General features: G+C 35.8%; 4 protein-coding genes across 7 annotated transcripts; 1 reads left to right on the top strand and 3 right to left on the bottom strand.

Annotated features, from left to right (window-relative positions):
* Positions 1–686: 686 nt before the first annotated feature.
* Positions 687–6976, bottom strand: LOC306850363 (plasma alpha-L-fucosidase-like). The gene is made up of 7 exons (XM_079385947.1): positions 6496–6976; positions 5610–5797; positions 4596–4935; positions 3462–3672; positions 2545–2735; positions 2292–2397; positions 687–1506 (listed from the first exon to the last, which is right to left on the bottom strand). The coding sequence occupies exons 1-7, from the start codon at positions 6678–6680 to the stop codon at positions 1369–1371; spliced, it is 1359 nt and encodes a 452-aa protein (XP_079242073.1). The 5' UTR covers positions 6681–6976; the 3' UTR covers positions 687–1368.
* A 2150-nt stretch (positions 6977–9126) lies between these two features.
* Positions 9127–11538, top strand: LOC306850765 (putative deoxyribonuclease TATDN3). Of its 3 annotated transcripts, none has more exons than XM_079386619.1 (10): positions 9127–9288; positions 9379–9411; positions 9489–9562; positions 9640–9718; positions 9794–9856; positions 10158–10267; positions 10349–10404; positions 10489–10601; positions 10950–11027; positions 11104–11538. In XM_079386619.1, the coding sequence occupies exons 1-10, from the start codon at positions 9235–9237 to the stop codon at positions 11245–11247; spliced, it is 804 nt and encodes a 267-aa protein (XP_079242745.1). In that variant the 5' UTR covers positions 9127–9234; the 3' UTR covers positions 11248–11538. The 3 variants fall into 3 exon arrangements, with proteins under 3 accessions (XP_079242745.1, XP_079242746.1, XP_079242744.1); XM_079386620.1 differs by having other exon boundaries at positions 10953–11027; positions 11104–11534; XM_079386618.1 differs by having other exon boundaries at positions 10947–11027; positions 11104–11534.
* Positions 11539–16824: 5286 nt separating this feature from the next.
* Positions 16825–20845, bottom strand: LOC306850255 (dnaJ homolog subfamily C member 5-like). The gene is made up of 7 exons (XM_079385775.1): positions 20717–20845; positions 20120–20244; positions 19624–19837; positions 18641–18797; positions 18449–18505; positions 18019–18060; positions 16825–17549 (listed from the first exon to the last, which is right to left on the bottom strand). The coding sequence occupies exons 2-7, from the start codon at positions 20230–20232 to the stop codon at positions 17473–17475; spliced, it is 660 nt and encodes a 219-aa protein (XP_079241901.1). The 5' UTR covers positions 20233–20244; positions 20717–20845; the 3' UTR covers positions 16825–17472.
* Positions 20846–21466: 621 nt separating this feature from the next.
* LOC306850016 (quinone oxidoreductase PIG3-like) lies at positions 21467–24559 on the bottom strand. 2 transcript variants are annotated; one of them, XM_079385425.1, is made up of 7 exons: positions 24463–24559; positions 24074–24117; positions 23743–23874; positions 23406–23673; positions 22311–22523; positions 22022–22218; positions 21467–21901 (listed from the first exon to the last, which is right to left on the bottom strand). In XM_079385425.1, the coding sequence occupies exons 2-7, from the start codon at positions 24104–24106 to the stop codon at positions 21719–21721; spliced, it is 1026 nt and encodes a 341-aa protein (XP_079241551.1). In that variant the 5' UTR covers positions 24107–24117; positions 24463–24559; the 3' UTR covers positions 21467–21718. The 2 variants fall into 2 exon arrangements, with proteins under 2 accessions (XP_079241551.1, XP_079241552.1); XM_079385426.1 differs by having other exon boundaries at positions 21596–21901; positions 23562–23673; positions 24463–24539.
* Between the last annotated feature and the right edge of the window lie 86 nt (positions 24560–24645).

Below are 24645 nucleotides of genomic sequence, written 5' to 3'. Positions count from 1 at the left end.
GCAGGACTATTCTTGGCACAGCTGCCCTGAATAACTCAGATAGGGAGTTTCTGATATGGGAGCAGTGGCACGTGTGTCTGAATGCGGCATGTGATGCTCTCCGGTTCCAAAGACAGCCATGAGCAGAGCATTATGGGTAACTCAGGCTGCCCCACACTGCTCTATTCAAACAAACGTCTCTGTGTCAAATCTAATTCAAAAGACAGAACACATTTCATTTTCTTTACATTTTATGTCATTTTCATCTAAAACGTCAATAAGCTAGTAAAGTAAGACTGTTAAAATTAACTACTGTTAACAAAAACTATTTTAACATTTCGTACATTTAAATAAAGCTGAAATAAAACAAAAAAAAATATTAAAATTAGATAGAATAGCTTTGATGGATAGCTTTGACAACTGAAGTACTACATTTCCGCAAAATAACACAATTATTAGAACTTGAACTAAAACAGATCATCTAAAATAAAATGCAATATTTATCAAATATAATTAAAAATCAAAATATTAATAAACACTTTAATAGTATGTAAGTAATCATGTAATAAATAATCATCTCTTTGCTTTAAGAAACTAGCTGAAAATATTGTTTGACGTATATTATTTTAACAATATTTTATTATACATTTAAACATTTTGCTCACCTGTTTATGTGGATGTTCTGGAACAAAAAAACTAAACAATTTCATTTAAATGTTTATTCATTTCAGAAAATAATTGTTCAAGCAAACAAAATATCTGGCTTCACATGAAGACCTTTCATTTTTTTAATACAGTGCATGTTTAAGGTTTTATTTGCAAGTATATTTTTGATTATAAATATCATTTTGATTATAAATATCATTAATGCAAAAAAAAAGTGTTGATTTAAAAAATCCAAATGTAACACTGAATAAAATGATAGCAGGTGGTTAACAGAGTGCTGCCATGTGCTTGATTAGGTGTTCAAATGGTTTTTTTTACAGTTGTTTTAATGTCTGCCAGGCAAAAACTTTCAATTCTGATCATTTATCAAAGTAGCAGCACACCTCTCCAGTTTGTGTCCCTACCAGGAGACACTACGCAACAGTTAAACATTGGAATTCATTCATAAAGATGTACATTTTAAACTGATATTATTTTTGTAACCTTATTATTTAAAGTCTCCCCTCAGTCACTATTTTCATTCTTTTTATCTCTGATAAACAAAATGACAAATTAAACTCTTTTTTTCCAATGAAAATGATTTCTTTACATCTTAAAAAGGCTTGAATGGAACTCTGTCTGCACCCTTACCTCATTTAGCATTCATGGAACAAATAATAAACCCCATAATCATGTACTTCATTATTTCTAAAGGCAACAGCTAACTGTGGCGCCATCCTCTGGCTACACCGCACCAGTCAGTCGCAGCGTCCAAGCCCAGGAGCAGGGCATCTGACCGGGGGCCAGCTGGGGCAGATCAACCTTTAGACCGGTGGGTCTCATGGACTCCCACATGAGGGACTGATATCCAAGCAGCACCACCTGATACGGAAATTAGGTTTGAAACAAGAAAAATGTCCTGAAACTTCTGTATAAACCAGTTCTGAATAATTGTTCAACCTGAACCCTTCACTAAGCTCTGCCCCTCTGGTTACTGCTGTTAATGCAGATATCACTAGAATGTCCCGTAGGTTGGCTGTATTTAAATGTATTGCCATATAAGCTTCACACGCCATTACAGATACAAATTCAACAATATCATATAATAAATACAATTACAATAAATGCAAATATTTTTAAGAATTCAGCTTAGAAAAAAAGTTATATATACAACTCTATAAAAGATATCTTAAATGTACATTTAATAAAAACTTTTTATCTCACAAAATAAGTTCTTCAAAGTTTGCCCTGAAAAAAATATTTGTAATAGAAATGAAATTGAGAACAGCAGTAAAATGTGCTTTGCCTATTCCTTTAAAAAAAATACATACAAACTGAGACTGAATCAGAATCAGGACAAACACTTCTCAAACTGTACTACCATTTAAAAATGTGGGATTGAGAAGATTTTTCAATGTTTGATGCTTTTTTTCATGCATAGAAATAAAAAAATTAAAAATGCAGTTATTTGAAATAGAAATCTTGTTATATTATAAATGTCTTTACTGTCACTTTTGTTCAATTTCATGTGTCTTGCTGAATAAAAGTAATAATTTCTTTTTAAAAAAACTGTTGCGAAGGTGGGGTTGCTATTGTTTTACGGCAGGGCTTAGTCAACAATCAATTATTCAATGAGAATTTCTTTTTAATTATTTTAATATCCATACCTGCGTCTTGGATGATGATACAACTGGGTCACTCAGAACAATATAGCCATCAGCGGGCCAAGAAAGGAAAATAGCATAGATTGCGTTCTTCTGATTCCATGTATACCTGTTAGGACAAAACAAATCCATACTTTTATTTGAAAGCAAATAAAGGTGAGAAAGATAAAGCATGAAATGCAACACAAGGCTTTGGCAAACAGACCTTTGCTCAGTATGTAACAGTACATGAAAGAGAACTGATAATGTAACTGACCAGACTCCAGGAGTGACAGTGTCGTTCTGAACTCTCCATGCGCTGCTGTTGTAAATGGCCTCTCCGTTCACCTTGAGCCACTGGCCCATCTGTCGCAGGCGCTCCTCAAAGATGGGCATGATGCGGCCGTCGTGTGTGGGACCCACGTTCAACAGAAAATTCCCCCCGCAGGACACGGTCTCAACAAGAGACTGGAAGACAAACAGAGGACGTCTCAATGCTCAGATTGTGCATAAATACAGTACAGTTTAAAGGTTTGGGATCAGTGAGATTAGAATGATATCTGAAGGATCATGTGACACTGAAGACTGGAGTAATGATGCTGAAAATTCAGCTTTGATCACAGGAATAAATTACATTTTAAAATATATTCAAATAGAAAACAATTATTTAAAATTCTAAAATTATTTCACAATATTACTGTTTTTCAGTATTTTTGATTAAATAAATGCAGCCTCGGTGAACAAAAAAGACCCAAAGCTTTGAACATTAGCGTATTTTGGAAACTATGTGAATTCACTTTCTAAACTTTTTTCATTATAAATTCATATAGAAACTAGATTTTTATATTGTCATAATAGATAAAACCATGTCACCCAAGTCTTAATGATATTTCAATACCCACAATATACTCACAAGCCGTTTGAAGTATAAGCAATAATAATAATGTTGCTTATGGTTTCTAATAATCAATCACACAAATTTTACTTATTGTCTTTGTGTCTCTTACAGCATGCTACATTACAATTACCTCAACTGTACTAATTAATTTCCTCAATGCATCACAATTACAAATGGATCCAGGCATTAAAAATTAAAATGTACTGTAGATCAAGAAAGACACTGCTTGCTGCTGCATTCTTCATGTGTAAGTCACTTGCTCACAAGCGTCTAAATTAATGTAAACGTCAACTCACTGCTATCAGCTGTTCAATAGTGAGGTAATCACTGAGTTTGGCGTCTCTCCTGTAGCCCCATGACTTCTGGTCAATGGTCATGCAGTTCTCCCACTTGTGTTTCAGCAGGTGTCCAGGGTTGTAGCGATCTGAGCAGGTGTAATATCCACCATGGTTACATATAGTGCCATATCCCCAGCGGTCATTGGTCACAACAGTGTCACGCACAGGGCTGAAAACACACACTAGCCATCACTTAGGCTGCATGACAGCAAAGTCACTCTCACTCAGAAAGCTCTAGTATGTAACCAGTTTCCATTCTCTGAGATCATATTATTATTTAGCAAATTTACAAAGCAAGATCCAGGATAAAATCACAATTGAGGATCTTAGTTTCATTTCCAGCTTATCTACATGCTTGTGTACTTGTTGACTAGCTTGCTGTAATCACAAGCAGCATATAAATCACAAAACATAATGATTTTCTAGTAGATGTTTTATCAGTGATTGTTTTTTCTGAGGCCATGCTCTAGTGATCATTTTAAAACAGGATGTTTTATAAATTTTACTTTTTTTATTACATCATAAATGGTATTAAAATTGTTGACTTTTGTGGCACTTGTTTTGTGAATACAAAAAAAAATGTAAGAGGCTAAATGGTCTTGAAATAAAATGGGAAATTAATGCAAAATACAAAGATACAGAGCAATTTTTGAGGTTCAATCTACTAATCAGAAAGGATGAAGTAGTCTTTGAAAAAATATAACCAAATACAATGCAGAACCTAATAAAAGTCATTTTAAAATATATATATTTCATAGGGCCATACAGGCATCGAGGTTATACCACAGTATTACATATGATTTTCATCAGAGTATGATTTTATTCCCATTAATCTGCTTTCAATGCAATTTTAAATACCATTTCTGCCTATTTTGTTTCCCAATATTTATATTATTTTATATAGAAATAAATGGTGCATAATTTAGAGGTGAATATCATCTTGTACCATGAAATCCTCTCAGAAATAAATGTTCCGCTTATTGTCTATGGTCTGTTTTGACCACAAGGGTCACAATTACACCAGAATACCAGTAGATTAAAGGAATGAAATAGACTTTGAATTGGATATTTTTCTCTATCATGTGGCCTTACCTCTGGTTATAAAGCCAGGCGAGGAACCCTGTGCTGTTCCAGTAAGAGGCAGGTGCATCTCCATCACCATCAGACCACAGCACCTCAGGCTTGTACTTGTTGACGATCTCATACAGCTCAGGCAGGGTCTTTGTCGTAGGAAACACATTGGTTTTGAAGTAGTTATCAGCATCTGCTCTGTAGAGAGGGTTAAACCACTCAAATAAAGAGTGGTAGAGACCCAGACGCAAATCACTGTGTGCCCGCAGAGCCGTGGCAATCTCATCCACCAGATCCCGCTTCGGCCCGACCTCCACTGCGTTCCACATCCACGAGTACTTCGAGCCCCATAGTGTAAAACCTGAGGAATTGAAACATATTTGTGAGTGAATCTCACAAAACCACGTTTGGGTTATATCTGTCAAAAAGCATTTACATTTACATTTAGCTGACACTTTTATCCAAAGCGACTTACAATGGCTATATATGTCAGAGGTCGCACACCTCTGGAGCAACTAGGGGTTAAGTGTCTTGCTCAGGGACACATTGGTGTCTCACAGTGGATTCGAACCCGGGTCTCTCACACCAAAGGCATGTGTCTTATCCACTGCGCCATCACCACCCATCACCATTTAACGTTTAGCATTTAAAAACAATTAAATATTTTTCAATTTAAGAAGATTTTAGCATTGTTATATTATTGTGCATTCATGACCAAAATTATGCATCTTCTCTCTATACTGCATATTTTCGTATTATTACTAATTGATTGTCCTGAGATGACTCATTGGAATATGTATAATTCATAATTCATAGTGCTTACTTCCAAAAAAAAAAAAAAAAAAATGTGGCAGTATTTTAGAGTAAAATGACATAGAATGTCATGTTAAACCATAACTTGTAAAACCATTTTCTTTGTATATGGTAATTTCTGTTTATTTCTGTATTTTTCTTAAAAAACATTATTACAGTGTAACTATGTAAACTAATTACAGTTGACAGATGAGCAGAAATAAATTGCATCACATCACAAACCTTCATGATGTTTGGTTGTAAGGACAATATATTTGGCTCCAGACGAGGCAAAAATATCGACCCACTCTTTAGGATCAAAAAATTCAGCCCGGAACTGAGGAGCAAAGTCTGCGTAGGTGAAGCCAGGCGGGTAATTCTGCTCCATAAACTTCACATAAGATGGGAATTTCTTGCCCTGCCAGTACCACCTGTTAGAAAACAAAACCATCAACTACAATTAAACTTAAATATATAAACACATAACCAGAGGTGGACAGTAGTGAAGTATTTTTACTCTGCTGTTTTCAAGTGTCTGTACTTTTTCAGTGTTTTTCTTTAGAAAATGTTAAGCATAATATTGTGCTTATTAAGTTTCATGTTAAATATAATTTAATACGTAATTACTTTCTTGTACTTTACTTGAGTATAAGAAAGTACTGCATTTGAAATGTTCTTAAGTATAAAAAACAACAACTTTTATTTATGAAATGTAGTGCAGTAAAAAGTAAGACATTATGCTTTTGGTAAGTAAATGTTTTCCATAAAAACACACTCTGATAAAGTACAGATACTTTTTAAAAATACTTCACTGCTCTGCACATAACAATTTTTCATAATGGTGTACCTGTCAAGGCTATTTAACTTGAATTAAATAGGAAAATTCTAAAATTAAGCTTCCTTTGTAGGATCATTGGATGTTTTGCATTTGCAATTGTTTTTGAATTAGTGGTGATTTGACGATTTTCACTCAAACCTAATATACCATATTGTAACTGATAAGCATATTTATAATTTACATAGTAATCCAGGGTTTTTCAAACAGTACCCTGGTGTTGTGTTGTTTCTGGAGCTTTTTGTTAGAGTCAATCACATTGTATTCGTGCTGATGCTTTTTTTGCAGACTTACCAGAACCATTCACTGCCATAGCTGGGAACTGAAAACACTCCCCAGTGAATGAATATACCGAATTTGGCTTGATCGAACCATTCCGGTAGAGGTCTTGAGTCGATGGATTCCCACGTGGGCACGTATTGACCAACACAGCTGCCAATCAAGAGTAAACAAAGAGGGAAAACACTCCACTGATACATTGTGTCCCTTATTCACTGTAATCATATGGCAGTTGTTTCAAATCACATGATGTTGTTATCTACATAAACACGTGATTGGTTACACGTCTACCAAATGACCAAAAAACGTTTCAAAAACAGAAACTGCAGAAGCTTCCTCATTTTGGTTTCCGTGTTATCTGATGACCAGCTTCCTGGTTCAGGTCCTTCGCTCCAGATGTGATGGACGACCGCAGCACAAACTGACCTGATATTAAGCTGTTTAATAACACTTGCTCATTTTGCATAACAACACCCCGAAGTTTAAGTCTAGTTCTATGTTGATCCAGTGGATCATTAAACACATTCTTACACTGGCAGGCTGCCCACATACACTTCTTGTTTTACAATGTTAAAAAAACACCCTATAACATCTGCTAACTATCCAAGACAACCTTTAAAGTCTAACTATTAGTACTAGTAAAACACTACTAGTAATAATCAGGATTTCGATATGGACAAATATCTCTTAGCCACAATGTTTAAATAGGGAAAGGACAAATTTCCAAACTCTTTCAATCAATGCTCCACAAGTACTTTCACAGTCCCTTTTATTGCCAGATGCAATGGGTTTACATAGGAATATGTCTTTGTGTACTGGACAAAAATACAACAAAGAAATGAAATTATATAAATAAATAAATGGACGTTAATGCTCTAAGCAAATCCTGCAACAAAAGACAGTGTACACAGACGTGGTTCATTCCACTGGTTAATACATAAAAATACATTTTTGCCTTGCTTAGTTGGACACACTGTTGGAAGAGAGCTGAAGTGGATGACATCACTAAATCATCAATGAACTGACTTTAGCTGGAAAATGACTGTTGTTGTCCTCTATTTTCCTGCTGACACTGTAAAGCTGCTTTGACACAATCAGCATTGTATAAAGCACTATATAAATAAAGGTGAAAAACAATTAAAATTATACCTCTATAGCACTTTTCACAGCTTTACAATACACACACACACACACACACACACACACACACACACACACATGTTGGTTTTTGTGGTTAATGGGGACTCTCCATAGGCGTAATGGTTTTTATACTGAACAAACTGTGTGTGCTATTGCCCTACACCAACCCTACACCTAAACTTAGCCCTCACAGGAGACTTTGTGCATTTTTAGATTTTCACAAAAACACCATTTAGTATGTTTTTTAAGCCTTTTGAATTACGGGGATATAGGCAGTGTCCTCATAAACCACCTTCATATTGTAATACCTCTGTCATACCCATGTCATTATACAAATTTGTGTCCTCATAAACCACATAAACATGCACACACACAACACACTACACTACACTACACACACACACTACACTACACACACACACACAACACAGGAATACAAAAGCCAAACGATTGTATAGAATACCTGACAGGCAACCTTTTCTTTTATTGATTTGTTGTAAGATTCCTATGTAGTTTCGTTTCTTTTTGCATGTTTGGAATACAGTAGGCCTATATGTATGTGGCTTACATGTTACACGCCTCTACTTGTCCTTTTTGAAGCCTAAAGTGACTTTGACTTTCTGAGGGACTGTAGACTGGGACAACATCCTCCACATAATTTTGTATTTTGGGAACATCTCTAAATAATAATAAAAAATAATAATAAATTGTACTCACTATGTGTACTACAGTATATAACTTCATTCACACTATACAACTTAATTTCACAGTATTATTACAAACAGTTTTTATTGTAATTAGGGCACAATAGTGGTAGGTCAAAAATGAATGTACAAAGTCACTTATCAAAAACTGTAACAAAAATGACCAAATTAAATGCTGTAACAAAACTATAATGACACAGCTTGTACAACTTAAGGAATTATACACAGAGAATGCATTAAAAACCTAAAAATAAAGTGTAATTGTTTAAATTGTTTAAAAAATGTGTGGCAAACTTAATAAGATTTAAATAACACCTTTGCTGTCCATAAAGATTTCCATGCAAAAACATGTGGATTTCAATCGCATCCACTTCTTCAGCTACAATCAAGGCAAAAATCGCGTGGTCTTTTTGATTTGCAATAAAATAATAAATAAAAATAAATAGTTCCTGAAAAAAAAAATCGCGTGGTCTGCCATGATGACGTTGGTTCAGCACACTACGGAAAGCACGAAGCGTCTCTTTACTCCTCCTCCGCCTGCAACTGGAAGATCTCACCAGCCGGTGGCAGGCTAATGTAGTTCATCTACAACCCACCTATTGACTAAAAACGTTTCAAAAGCTTCCTCATTTTCAAACCGGAAAATAAGCAAGCCTGCGTGAACACCACTACGGCGAAGGCTTGGTTTATGAATATTAATTACGTACAACGACGTTCGCCGAGTAGTTCTAAATGATGATTGGCTGAACGGCAGCAACGCTAGATGACCTAATTAATATTCATGATACACACCTTCGCCGTACTGGGATTCGCAACAGGGTCAAATTTACCGTCATATCCGGTTCTACTGTTTTTATATCTGCTGATCCACGTGGACTGTTGTTTAAAACGATCTGAAAAATATAAACCCATGCAAGGATATATCGACTGTCACTGTCATATATCTGCCGAGGATTTTGACAGCGTAAGAGATATAGGTGCAAGGTTCATTCAGTAATACTATGAAACTGAAACCATCTGAGGAGTTCTTTAATGATTGTGTTTTATATTTTAGGACATTGATGATGTTATTCAGGAGTCTAAAAAGGTAGCTGTTAATTTGCATTTCCCTTTCAGGATGCTGTCATATTAAGAGTTCAGTAATATTGATTGTTTCATTTTTAGGCCGGGCTTGTTGCCCTTCTTGCTGTAGCAGAGCATGCTGGTGAATTTGAGAAAATTATACAGCTCTCACAGAGGTTGGTATATGTGATATCTTACTACACCATATATTTTTTTAGCAAACTAAATATTTAATAGCTTTAATGTTCTGTAGGTTCCCAGGATTTGTTATGCCATGTCTTGGAGTTCATCCTGTTCAAAATCCAGCCCAACCCAGGGGTGCCTTACCTGAGGTCTGAAATATGTGCATATAAAGATATGTTTATGGTCTTAGAGCTGACACTGTTTCCTTCTTTTCTGCCCCACAGGATCTAGACGCGGCATTACCACTGATCGACAAATACAAAGAGCATATTGTGGCTATTGGTGAGGTTAGACATGTATTGCATCTCTAACTAGTTGTTCTTGTGGGTTATAGCCAGGTGGATAATGGACTGTAGATAGGGGCTATACAGCTATGTGGACTTAATCCCTTAAAGGAATAGTTCACCAAAAAATGAAATTTTGCTGACAGTTCACTCTCAGGCCATCCAAGACGTACAGTAGAAGATGAGTTTTTCTTCATTCAGAACAGATATGGAGAAATTTAGCACTCAGATACATCACTTTCTCACCAATGGATCTAGTTATTAGTATTATGAAGTCTTCATGAATGTGTATCATCACATACAGGTCGGTCTGGATTTCACACCACGTGTAGTCAACAATGATGCTGGGAAAGACGGTCAGAGACAGGTGCTCATTCGACAGGCTGAGATTGCAAAACAGTTGAATCTGCCTCTGTATGTGTCGCTCTTCCGGATTTGTATTTTTGTGGTTATAATATTATGATCTTTCATATAGCACTGCATTTTGTTTATTAGGAATGTACACTCAAGATCTGCTGGAAGACCAACCATCCATCTTCTGAAGGAGTTGGGTATGCATACAGTAACAAAGCATGCATTGACAAAGTGTTTATTCATAAATTGTTTGCTTTTCATGATTATCCCATTTCAATCAGGTGTAGAGAATGCACTTCTTCATGCATTTGATGGAAAACCTTCCGTTGCGATGGAGGGTGTAAAAGCTGGTTATTTTTTCTCAATACCTCCATCCATTGTCAGAAGTGATCAGGTAAATCTAACCTATGTTTAATAACATTTGACTTCTCATGCCAGTATGTGCTCTAATAACAGACATTCTACCAATCAGAAATAAACTATAATATCAAATTAAACTTCTTCTACTTCATTCTCTCAACCAAATTCATGAGGTTTTTGATTTTAGTTTGGTTAATTAGTGCACATATGTATATATAAATTACAAAATGTGTCTACAAACTGATTTAAAAAGGAGCTTTTACAAGAAAATCTCCTGATAATGTGTGTCCAAACTGGGAGTGTATATCTGTTTGAATAAAATCTATACAATTAAATCAAATGTATTAGTCACACATCACGTTTGTCCACCTTTTATAAGAAGCAGAAGCTGGTGAAGCAGGTTCCTCTGGAGAGCATGTGTTTAGAGACGGATGCTCCTGCGCTCGGGCCTGAAAAGCAGGTGCAGTGGATTTTTGTTTTTTGTCATAAACATGAAATGTTTATGAAATGTATTTACATCTGTGTTTTTACTTAAGGTGAGGAATGTACCAAAGAATATCAGCATCAGTGCAGAATATATTGCCAAAATCAAAGGTGTTCCCTTGGAGAAGGTCATGGAGGTCACTACCCAGAATGCCCTGCGCCTCTTCCCCAAATTAAAAACATTTATCAAAGCTTGACATTAAAAGGGTCTTCTGCAAAGCTGCTGTTTTTAATAAACGTGTTTTGTTGTGCAACAAATTGTGATCAGGAATTGTTTTAATAGAGCATCATGTATGCTGGGTTTGAAAATTATTTTCGTCAGTGCTCCTTTAAATTTTGAGCACAGTGTTTCAGAAATAATATACTGACAAATGTCACTGCTTGTCTTTTATTTATTTTTTGTCACCTCTTGTTTAAAACAGCATCTGTTTTTAGTAGTGCTGTCAAACGATTAATCGCATCCAAAATAAAAGTTCTTGTTTATACATTACATATGTGTGTGTACTGTGTATGTGTGTGTATATATATATATATATATATATAAAGATGCACACATGCATGTATATACACTGAACAAAATTATAAACGTAACACTTTTGTTTTTGCCCCCATTTTTCATGAGCTGAACTCAAAGCTCTAAGACTTTTTCTATGTACACAAAAGGCCTATTTCTCTCAAATATTGTTCACAAATCTGTCTAAATCTGTGTTAGTGAGCACTTCTCCTTTGCCGAGATAATCCATCCACCTCACAGATGTGGCATATCAAGATTCTGATTAGACTGCATGATTATTGCACAGGTGTGCCTTAGGCTGGCCACAATAAAAGGCCACTTTAATATGTGCAGTTTTATCACAGCACAATGCCACAGATGTCGCAAGTTTTGAGGGAGCGTGCAATTGGCATGCTGACTGCAGGAATGTCCACCAGAGCTATTGCCCGTGAGTTGAATGTTCATTTCTCTACCATAAGCCGTCTCCAAAGGTGTTTCAGAGAATTTGGCAGTACATCCAACCGGCTTGAGTGGGCAAATGCTCACATTCGATGGCGTCTGGCACTTTGGAGAGGTGTTCTTTTCATGGATGAATCCCGGTTTTCACTGTACAGGGCTGATGGCAGACAGCGTGTATGGCGTCGTGTGGGTGAGCAGTTTGCTGATGTGAGCGTTGTGGATCGAGTGGCCCATGGTGGCGGTGGGGTTATGGTATGGGCAGGCATATGTTATGGACGACGAACACAGGTGCATTTTATTGATGGCATTTTGAATGCACAGAGATACCGTGACGAGATCCTGAGGCCCATTGTTGTGCCACGCATCCACGACCATCACCTCATGTTGCAGCATGATAATGCATGGCCACATGTTGCAAGGACTCACCGGACATGTCATGTTTGTGATGCTCTGGATCGGCGTAAACGACAGCATGTTCCAGTTCCTGCCAATATCCAGCAACTTCGCACAGCCATTGAAGAGGAGTGGACAACCTGATCAACTCTATGCGAAGGAGATGTGTTGCACTGCGTGAGGAAAATGGTCACACCGGTGTTGAGTTTATAATTTTGTTCAGTGCATTTACGAAAAACCTTACGTTTATATATTAAATATTTATATATGATATCAATTATATAAATATATACATGTAAATATTTTCAAAATATATACTGAATGTGTGTATTTATATATACATAATAAATATACACAATACACACACATTATGTAAACAAACTTAATTAATCTAGCTAATAATTAATTAATCTAGTGGTGCACGACCAAGTAATGTGTAGCTGGGATAATTGAAAATATTCACTACATGATTACTCTGGTGAAAAGCTATGTTGGTCTGATTTTTTTGCAGTGTATTTGTGGGGTGTTTTGAACGTGCTGTAAAAACGAGGACATTTCCTGTGTCAGGACAGCAAAAACTGTGACTGGTCACCCAGTGCCATTTGTGTGAGTATTTAAATGGCACTTTAACCCTCCTATGACCGCGTGGGTTTTGCTGGTGGTGAGAGACCACATGCACAGACTGCGTGTAGATTTGACTCCGCTCTCTGATAGCAGAACGTCTTTCACGGAGTCAAAGATAAAAACATAAAACATCAACATTCAGCTTGTGTTTAAAACATCTGGGCAGTTACATCTACAGATCAATCAATCACTTGCCTTCCATGAGTATTTTGAAGATGTCTTTCAGGATGGTGAATGTTGTTCCTAGCACAAATAATGAAAACAGAAAAGTACAAATAGGATCTGCTATTTTCCATTCAGCCTGTTGGTTTGGAGAGAGAAACAAACACATAAATCACATTAAAAATGTCATTGCATTAGATCAGGGTTATGGAAGCCAGTTTCTGCTACATAATAAAAAATAAACGTAGGCTAATTGTGACTTTTCATCACCATTCAATTTTTTTCTCGCAATACTGAGTTTGTCTTAGAAGTTTTACTTCTTGCAATTCTGAGAAAAGAAAACAAATAACAGAACTTTGCATTATGAGAATTCTGAGTTTGCATTACTCAGTTCTAACTTTTTTCTCTGAATTCTGAGTTTGAATTTTGCAATTATATATTTTTTTCCGCCACAGAATTTTTCCTCAGAATTGCAAGAAAGTCAGAATTGTGAAATAATAATAAAAAAGCTCTAGTTCTGGGTTTTTTTGTTTTTTTTTATTATGTGGTGAAAACTAGTTCCCATTGCTTCCCAAACTGATGTTATCTTATAAAAAAAATAACTATATATATTTATTAGTGCTGTCAAACTATTAATCGCATCCAAAATGAAAGTATTTCTTTACATAATATATGTATACTGTGTATATTTATTATGTAGATATAAATACATGTATTTCCATGTATATTTATATTCATATAATTGATACTATATAAAAATATTTTAAATGTATAAACTTAACATTTTTCATAAATATATACATGCATGTGTGTGTATTTATATATACATAATAAATATACACAATACACACATATACAGGTATATTATGTAAACAACAACATTTTGGATGCGATTAATCGCGATTAATCATTTGACAGCATTTATATATATATATATATATATATATATATATATATTAAAAAAACAAAAACTAATTAAAACACAAAAAGATGAAATATTTGATTTGTTTAGCTGCATGTCATGTAGGCTAATTGACATCAGAGAACCATGAACATGTGAATGTGTTGTTAAATTATTAAAATATTAACATAAAATCTTAAGGGTTGCTTCCAGTAAATGTTTTACATTAAAGAGGTCTGGCTGACAAAAAGTTTGGGAATCCCTCTATTAAATAATGAAATATAACGGTAATATACAAACTTTGAAGTAGATGATGGAGGCAGCCAGCAGCACACCTAAACTCTGCAGTAAATCTCCCAGCACGTGAATGAACGTGGCTCTCACGCTGGTGCTCCTGTGCTCTTCTGTGAGCCTGTGACCGTGAGAGTGACGGACCGGAGACTGATGGAGAATGAAAGCCAAACTAATGCAAACACACATGAAACATGAACGACAAGATGCCATTTCCCAACAAACACTACTAATGAAATCAAATAGCATCACTCACAAGATGTTAAGTGCTACAGCACATGTAGCTGTGATCATCATGACGTCACTGTGTACCTCATAATCATCACTGATGATCCTCTGAACAGCAAAGAGAACAAGAACCAAAAAAGCCTGTCCTTTCAGGCTGTGACAATGAAACGCTTGAGTGTCATGTTTAAACTCAAACGGAGTGCTGGGGCGTTCAACCTCTGAATTATCCAGAAGACTAAAAGAAAGAAAATGAAGAAATCTAGATCAAACACTTCAAACAAGTCAGATTGATTTACTGAATTTGAGAGACTTACCCCAGAACTCTTGTCCTGCTTGTTCTCCAAATTAATCAGGGAGACAATTTACAAAAAAAATCCTTTCAATAAATAGTGTTCGTAAATTAAAGGACAGATTATATTCTCAAGATGTTTTGAGAAATGCAAGTTTTGTACAAAATGATGTTTTGTAGATAAACTAATATGAAACATCTAAAGCCATATGCTGTTTCACACGCTGCTGCTATAACATGGCAGAAAAGTGTGTTGGTGTGGTGAAACCATGTTTAGATTTCAGCAAGGTCACATTGTAAAACTAGAGATAAAGAAAGAAAAAAACTGGAGGGTTTGGAAAAATATATGCTCACATTTGCACATCCCAGATAACAGGGAACCTTCGCAGAACAGGCAAGGTTAGTTATGAACAAACATTCTTCAAGTTATGTTCACAGAATGTTCCTTCAAAGTTATCTGGTCCCTAATAATGTTATCAAAATGTTAACACAAAAACACTATTTGGAGATTATCCATGGAACGTTTTTCTGAAACATTTCAGTTGGACATTCTCCCCCGGTTTCACAGACCAGGCTTAAGCCTATAGTCCTAGACTAAAAGGTAAATCTGAGGTGTTTCGACTGAAAGAAACATTCACTGACTGATCTTAAAACATGTCAGTACCTTTGTTTTGTCTTAAGATGCACACCAGTTATGCTTTTTTCTAAGGCGTGTTTATAAAAATTACTTGCATGTCCAAAATGAACTATGGCCTATTCCTGGCTTAGTCTAAACCCTGTCTATGTTTTTTAAATTGTTACAGATGGTTCAGACAACATTCAAAAGTAACAATTCTGTAATGTTTGCAAAATAAAATTGAAAATCCCCTTTAAATGTTCCTTTTAACATTCACATAACCAAGAAAAAAACCTTTCGAACATTCAGAAATAACATTTTCAGAACATTAGCAAAGCACTTAAAGCATATTTTGTTTTGCTTGCATATAAATTTTTACTGCTGTACAGATTCATATAAACTGACATAAAGTAGATAAAGTAATCAACTATATTTATTTATCTTTTATAATTCCACACATAAATCATGCAGAAATCATTTAATTTCAATTATAAACAAAACATTTTTATCTCAGCCAGAACCATCCCTGAGGCTGTGCAATATTATCACAAACAAAACATTCACCTGCAAATCACCAGTGAGACTCGATTTCAGCGTGCCTTTAAACTCTGAACCCCTGCCTTAATTATAATATTGCATAATGTTCATTATTTATATACATTCATTTGAATCTTCTATAAATTAATATTTCAAGGTTATTTCAAGGTTTGCTTACAACGGTGGCAAAATAAACCACATATATCAATGTTTATGTGCATATACAGATAAGAAAAGACTGTTGGACTTATTCATTATCATGTATTGGAGCCTTAACGACTTCACATTGTACAAATGCTGTATTAATAATAAAAACTTTATGTTCTTAAGAATTACTGAGACACAAAGTGCACATAATAGGTTTCGCTGGAAAAGCATGGTGTACTATTTACACAATATTAAAGATGATAAATAGAAAAAAAATTAATTACTCGTGCTGTTATCAACATAACATTTTTATGGTATTACTTCAGGTTGACTTTGTTGTGCAAGATATTTTGGATTGTACTTTCATTTAAAGCAACTGTATGTATGTTTTTTACCTTCAAATATCAGTTTAAAAATCATTCTGACTTCTAATGAGGTGAATGGCTTCTGTTTCTTCCTAAACGTCTGTTCTGGTAGTAAGTTTGTTGAGTGGCTATGAAATTCCAAAGCCACTAGAAGCCAAGCCTGCAACCATAAGCCAAAAATGCGTAACGCTAAAGCTAACGCTTCCGGTTAGGCAGTACGTGAGAAAGGAGACCAGAGGCCTTTTTTTTTTTTAAATGGATGTCAATGGAAGACAGGCTTCACTATGGTGAATAAACAGCTTTTTAAAGAAAACAGCTCATCATTTAATGAATCGACAGCCTATCGGCTAATCTTAAACATGTTATACACTTAACGATACTTTTGGATTGAACAATTTTTAGAGTTTACCATGAAGAGAAGTCACTGAATTTTTGTGACAGGTGGGATTCATCTTACAACACTTTTCATTCATTCCTATGATATCCGTAAATGGAGATTGAGTGTCGCACAACTCTGACTGAAATTCAATGACTTCAAGGCTGTAATGTGATTGGCTATTAAGGTATATATGATCCAAGTTGGCCGTTACGCTTTCTCCAATAGTAAGTAATACAGACCCTCTCATCTCCCTATAGCAACAATCTCTGGCATCAAAGTCTCAAAAACGTCATACAGCTGCTTTAAATGGTGCATCAATGAAGCATTACAAACTAAACGGTTTCTCCAATAAAATCATGAGACATGCAATCAACCAAAAGGCAATTATAAAATTATGTAAACAGAAATAGCATTATGTGTGGAGATCAAATGAGCCACACTAACCGCACAGGCACTGTGTAATGCAAACCATTGATGCTCAGACGCATTTCTACAGCCAGAAACAGGGATAACTCAGTCTTTTTCTTCTCTAGTCTTCTCAATCTGGTGGTTGTTGTTTGCTCCACTCCTGTGCCACATGTACATCTGGAGCGATCAGTACAAAAGTGTCTCCATCTGCAAGAGAACACAGCAAAATAACCCTCAGAATCTGAATTTTAATGCATTTTGTTGCCAAAAAATACATTGCATCACACGGAATATAAAGTGAACGTGACATGATATATGGCCAAGTATGGTGACCCATACTCAGAATTTGTGCTCTGCATTTAACCCATCCAAACCATCCAAAGTGCGCACACACACAGCAGTGAACACACACACACTGTGAACACACACCCGGAGCAGTGGGCAGCTATTTATGCTGCAGCAGCACCCAGGGAGCAGTTGGGGGTTCGGTGCCTTGCTCAAGGGCACCTCAGTCATGATATTGAGAGTGCTGTACATTCACTCCCCCCACCTATAATTCCTGCCGGACCTGAGACTCGAACTCGCAACCTTTGGATTACGAGTCTGACTCTCTAACCATTAGGCCACAAATTCCCCATATAACTTGCTAAGGCTAATAATTGATGCTGATATTCACCTGATGGTGCAGGTATGGGCATTCCTACAATCACAGTGCTTCCTGGTAAACAAAACAAAGAAAGTAATAGAAACAAAATAAGAACAGTTAGCAATATTAGCAAGACTGTGACTTCAATGACCAATGAGTGTTTCATAATTGATGAATTTTACCATTTATATGATAATTCCACAATTTTTATACACTACCATTTGGAGGTTATGCTCACCAAGGCTGCATTTATTTGATTAAAAATACATTAAATGTACTGATAAAAACAGCAATATTATGGATAAATATTACAATTTAAAAGAACTGTTTTCTATTTGAATGTAATTTTAAATGGAATTAATTCCTGTCAATCAAAGTTGAATTTTCAATTGTCTTTACCCTCACTTTTGATCAATTTTATCAAATCTATCTATCACACAATAATGCATCTGTTGTTCACCTGAATTTCCAGGTGCTGGACTGGGAATAGGCTGTCCTGTTATTACTGTGTCATTGCCTGTAAATCACAAAAAAATACAGTGATTTGCATGGTTTACAATGCTCTCTTCTTTATTAACAATTGCAGGCACAGGCAGAAACTGGTAAGCTTATGTTTGCAGTCTCCAGAGCTGAAAAGAGTCCCACTCCTCACCTCTGTTCTGCTCCTCTGTCATCTCCACCTCCAGCTCATCTGGATCCACATACTGAAAATTGTCTTCAGGCTCCGAACCGCCACATTTACCGCAACAACAACAGCAGCAGCAAAAGCAGCAACAGCATGTGAAGATCATTCCCAATGCCATGAGCGTCTGAACCAAAAAAATAAAACAATTAAATGCTTACACCACTCGTCATAACATTTGCTGCATGAAATCCAATACGTGTTTATTACTAATGGCTGCTGATTCCAAAAATAGTGCCTGTTTTGAGCATGTCACACTTTCTTACAAAATAAGATGCATTTAATAGCATTTTTGCTTTTGACAACCATTAGTAAGGTGAAGAAGTCTTGTATTATCCCCGAATCGCCCCGAGTCTTGTATTATCCTCTGAACCGGTTTACAACTACTTGTTCAATTTTCAGCAATTTTCAATGATTATGAAGACATTTTTTGCCTAATCTTGTTTTCAAGATTCAAATTAATGGCCAGACATCTGCGGATAATTACTGCATTCAAACAGCAACAGAAAATGACAAATTTTGTGAAAAAAAATTGCTTTTTCTGCAAAGTTCTTTGACATTAAATGGAGTATTTGAACATATTTTCCCACTGCTTTCCAGACTGAAAGTTAATTGATACATTTTGTCAAAATGTTTCATATTTGACTACTTTTGATATTTTAATAAGTGCATTAAAGCAGATACATACTGTATATATAATTTGAAAAATCTTTATTCTTATTTTGTCAAAGAAAAAAAAGTGATGTAACATTTTTATTGATGTTTTGCAACTCAGCATCATCAAATCATGAAATACTATATTAGGCCTGTTTTGCAAATCAGTACTTTTTTTTCCCCAAAATGCAGGGCTTTAATTATAGTGATAATTTCACCGTGTTGTCAGGAGCTTTATTATTTACATTGCATATAAAAGTAAACATAAAAACAAAGGAACATGCACACAAACTACTCACCTTAAACCAGCATTTGGACATGAGGAAGTAGTATTTAACGCTCTCTTCTCCGAACTGGTCTGCGATGTAGAGGCCCATGGAGCCGTACTCATCATAGATCTGTCGTTTGGTGTCGTCGTTGAGGATGGTGTTAGCATTGTTGATCTCTTTGAACTTCTCCGCTGCTTCGGGGTTGTTGGGGTTCTTGTCTGGGTGATACTTCAGTGCCAGTTTTCTTATGGTGATTTGGATTTAGAAAACAAAGCCTTTAGAGCAGGGATCCTCAAATCTGGACCATTCCTGCAGAGTTTAGCTCTAACCCTAATCAAACATACCTGAGCTGCTGCTAATCAGAGTCTTCAAGATCATTAGAAAATCACAGGTAGATGAGTTTGATCAGGGTTGGAGCTAAACTCTGCAGCAGATTGGACCTCCAGGATAAGATTTGAGGAACCCTGCTTTAGAGGGATGTTGCATTTGTGATTTCTTGATTAATATAAGCTATAAACCAGCATACCTGTATGCTTTCTTAATATCTTCAGGTGTAGCTCCTTTCGCCAAGCCTAATGTCAGGTATAAACTGTCTCCAGCCCGGGACAGCTTGCGCTGAGGGCGGCTTGTATCTGCCATTGTCAAATTCTGCTAAAAGATGGAGATATGCAATCTTTTCAAAATATGTCCTATTATTATATAAAAGCATTTGGACACTTATGTCTAATTAAAAATGGATGCCATTGCATTAGATACCATATTAAAGCAAAATGGACAAATGTGAACTAACATTATACATCCACTAATAATCACCTGATTAAAAGACATTGAGCAATTATAATAAAGAAAAAACAACAAATGTAAAGTGTGTCCTTAAGAGTCCAAATAGGGCATACATGGAATACACCCAAACAAAACAAGAAATAACTTATCCATTTAAAAAGATATTAAGTGTAAAGAAATATCCAGAGTTAGTACTTTATCCACAAAACGACTATCGACACCCACATGACTAATATTTCCACTTTTATTACGAAAGCATTTTGAAATGTTTATTTATATCAGGCCTGTTAGAGATCATCACCTGACTGACAACTAATAATCAATTAAATCGATCACTTACCGCTTATTAGAAGTCGATTTTTCATAAAGTTACTTGTGCATTCATTTCTACTAATATGCACAGTGTTTAAACGACGAAAAGTGAAGTGGAGCCATTGATCTTGAGCAGAGTTTAGACCAGGAAGTAGGAAATCAAGTTCCTGCGTCAAGCGCGAGAGCTCATTGAGACAGTGCAGAGGTGAAGAGGGCACGTTCTCTCAAAGTTATCAATAAACTCTCTTCCGGAAATATATAAAAAACAAACAAAGGTAACACTTTAAAATAAGGTTCCATTTATTAACATTAGTTAATGTATTAACTAACATGAACAAACAATGAACAATGCATTTATTAAACTTTGTTAATGTTAATGAAAATAGAGTTGTTCATTGTTTACTCATGTTAGTTCACACTACATTAACTAATGTTAACAAACACAACTTGTGAATTTAATAATGCTGAAATTAACTAAGATTAGTAAATGCTGTAGAAGTATTTCCACAGTGAAGTCCTATACATAAAAAAGCAACCCAAGATATTTTAAAATACAAATGTTTAAATGTTTGACAATAATAGACCTCATTTGTAGCCATATTGTAAGACTAGAGATTGTCACAACAGATACTGAATTAAAAGACAGCAGTTTAAAGTAATACACATAATTAGGAGAACAGATGATACCAAATTTGATCTCTTAATCCAGTCTTCTTCACAGGCAGAAAACACCTTTATTCACCCTAAAGATGTATGTTTACCTCTCATAAACGTCTTTAAGGTATTTATGTGTGAAATCTTTTAACATGAATAGATTTTGTAAGTGGTCTTAACAATGATTTACGCCACTCAGAATTAATACAGTATCAGTCTTATGTCATAATTACAAATTAAACATCTATGCTCATTTTTTTGTTTTGCCTTTATTATGATACAACAGTGGAGAGCAGAAAAAGCGAAGTGATTCGAACTTCATAACGCAACAGAATTATATGTCGCCGACGATCTACACACTGATTATTGTATATGCTCAAGAGTTTCCAATTTTGATTATTATTTTTCCAATATTTTTGTTGGCCTCCATACGTTGATGAGCCATTTCAACATCCTCCATGTTGAACATGCTGTCTATCACAGGCCACAAGGGAGGATCTGTTGACTGGAAGTGCGGCAAAACCTGCTCTGTGAAACTCCGGACCAGCTCTGCTTTATACTAGAAATAAAACACAATCATAAATGCAAAGTGCATAACTTTTAATGCTACAGAAACATATTCCTTTTAGTCAACAGTTTATGAAGTAAATCTGAAGTATCTAGTATTCCTGAGTCTAACCTGTAAACTTCTTGATCTGAGGAGACTGCAAAGAAGATTGCCTCTCTTCCTCAAAAGCTTGCCAAGCAAATCTCCATCAGCCGTTTTACCTCCCAACATGCCATAAAGCACCCATCGTCCATCTATTGCAAGGCTACAAATGTTCTTCTCCCAAAAAGATCCACCAACACAGTCCAGAATTACATCAGCTCCCTTGCCTGCAAAAAAACACAGAATTTAAATTAAATGTGTTCATTTTAATATTGGTATTTAATATTATAAACGCATTCAGAACACTAAAAATGCTGACCTTCAGTGAACTGCAGTACTTTTTCAGAAAAATCCTCCTCTTTGTAATTGATTCCCGCAGCTGCTCCCATCTGCTCTGCAAATTTTAGCTTCTCAGGACTCCCTGCTGTTACTACAGGAATCGCACGGCTCAAGCGAACCAGCTGAATGGCAGCGGTGCCGATTCCACTCGCTCCAGCATGAATCAACACCGTCTCATTCGGCTTCACTTTGGCTATAAAAAACAGCAGCATATGGAAATATAATGGCCTTAAAATGCATTTGGATGCTTAAGAGAAATAGTTCATGGAAAAATTAAAGTTTGCTGAAAATATACTCACCCTCAGACCATACAATATGTAGATGAGATTGTTTCTTGAACAGAACAGATTTGGAGAAATGTAGCATTGCATCACTGTCTCACCAATGGATCCTCTGCAGTGAATGGGTGCCGTCAGAATGAGAGTCTGATAAAAACATCACAATAATCCACACAACTCCAGTCCATCAGTTAACATGCTGTGAACCCAAAAGCTGTGTGTTTGTAAGAAACAAATCCATCATCAAGGAGTTTTAACTTTAAGTTGCTTATGGGCAAAATACAGGTTTATAATCTGTAATAACACTTCTCTCAGTGAAAAAGTCCATCCCCTGTTGTCCTCTGACATAAAAATCCATGCACATATTTGTTTAGAACAGTTTTGGACTGCTTTTGCTTGTAAATGGTGCTGTGCATATTTCTTTCCTGATTCGTATAGAGACAAGTATTTCACTCAAGAAAACAATATTATGGACAGAGGACTCGTATTTTAGCAAAAGTCGAAGTGAAAAATCTCTTAATTACAAACATGCAGCTTTTCTCTTCACAAGACATTAACTGATGGACTGGTGTGGATTATTGTGATGTTTTTATCAGCTGTTTGGACTCTCATTCTGACGGCACCCATTCACTGCAGAGGATCTATTGGTGAGCAAGTGATGCAATGCTACATTTCTCCAAATCTGATGAAGAAACAAACTCATCTACATCTTGGATGGCTTAATAGTGAGTAAATGTTCAGCTAATTTTCACTTTGGGTTAAAAAGTCATATTTAAAGAAAATAAAACACATGCTACCTATGAAGTGCAAAAGTTGGTAGGCAGTCAGCCAGGCCTCAGGAAGAGCTGCAGCTTGATAAAGAGTGAGGGGTGATGGGACAAGCATGACGTGTTCTTCTGGAACAGCAACATATTCTGCATAGCCTCCTCCTCCTAGTAAAGCCATCACTTTACTTCCAAGTTTCCATTTCCCTTTGACCCCAGGACCGATGTCAGCGATCACACCGCTGGCCTCCAGACCCAAGATCTCACTCTCTCCGGGAGGAGGAGGGTAAAGACCCCTTTTCTGTCAATTAAAATAAGCCATCAATGAGATTCAGTTTATCCAATGCACTAGCAGGATTTTATGGTTTACCTGTAGCAGGTCAGCTCGGTTTAAAGCAGTTGCGGCGACTCTGATGAGGAGCTGCCCATCTTTGGGTTCAGGCCTTGGAATATGTTTCACATCCAGCTTCCCTGATTCATCAACACACACTGCCTGCATTGACTAGAAATGAAGAAGAAATACAATCTGTTTGCCATGCTCCTTAGTTGGCCTTTAATCATGTTATGTTGTTTGTTTTCCCCTGCAATGCACTGGCAATGTGATTATAAATATAAAAAGGGACTTTAAAGTCATTTGCTTATAAAACTTTGAAAATTAGTATTCAATTATTAATAAAGACATGCCTTTTTTTTTTACTTACCGTTTTCTCTTCTTGCATTTGTTGCTTTGACATTTAAATGCGATCTAAAACAAACAAGACAAGATTTACTTTAAATGAGCTTCATATCACAAAAAACACTACACTGTTGACATACACATGCACTAAAATAAGTGAATTGCTTTTCTGCGCAATTTCAACGCACATATGACTTCAAAAATCTGACGCGATTATAAAAACATAAAACACATAACTGAGAATAGATCAGTGCAAAAGAGCTTGTTTATGCAGGAATTACACAAATTATGACACAACATCGACCTTAAATCTGTTGTCTGACAACACTCAAACTTTGAAGTTGTGTCAAACACTTACTGCGAGAAAAAAACATTAACGAAATCAAATTAAAGTCATTTTTAAATGTACCTTACCTCAGTAAACCGGTGTTGATGCTGGGAATGTTGTTGGTCTTTCACATGTCTGAACTGATCATTAACTACAGTCAAATGCTGGAAAGAAAACAGTAGTACCTCCCCCAAAATACCATGGTAATTATAGAAAAGTACCATTGTTACCATAGAACTTCATTCTAAATGAACCACATTCTGACTTCT

This window comes from Barbus barbus, assembly GCF_936440315.1.
Source record: "Barbus barbus genome assembly, chromosome: 30".
Lineage (NCBI taxonomy): Eukaryota > Metazoa > Chordata > Actinopteri > Cypriniformes > Cyprinidae > Barbus > Barbus barbus.
Note: the sequence above shows the minus strand (reverse complement) of the source record. Positions and strands in the feature narration are given on the sequence as shown.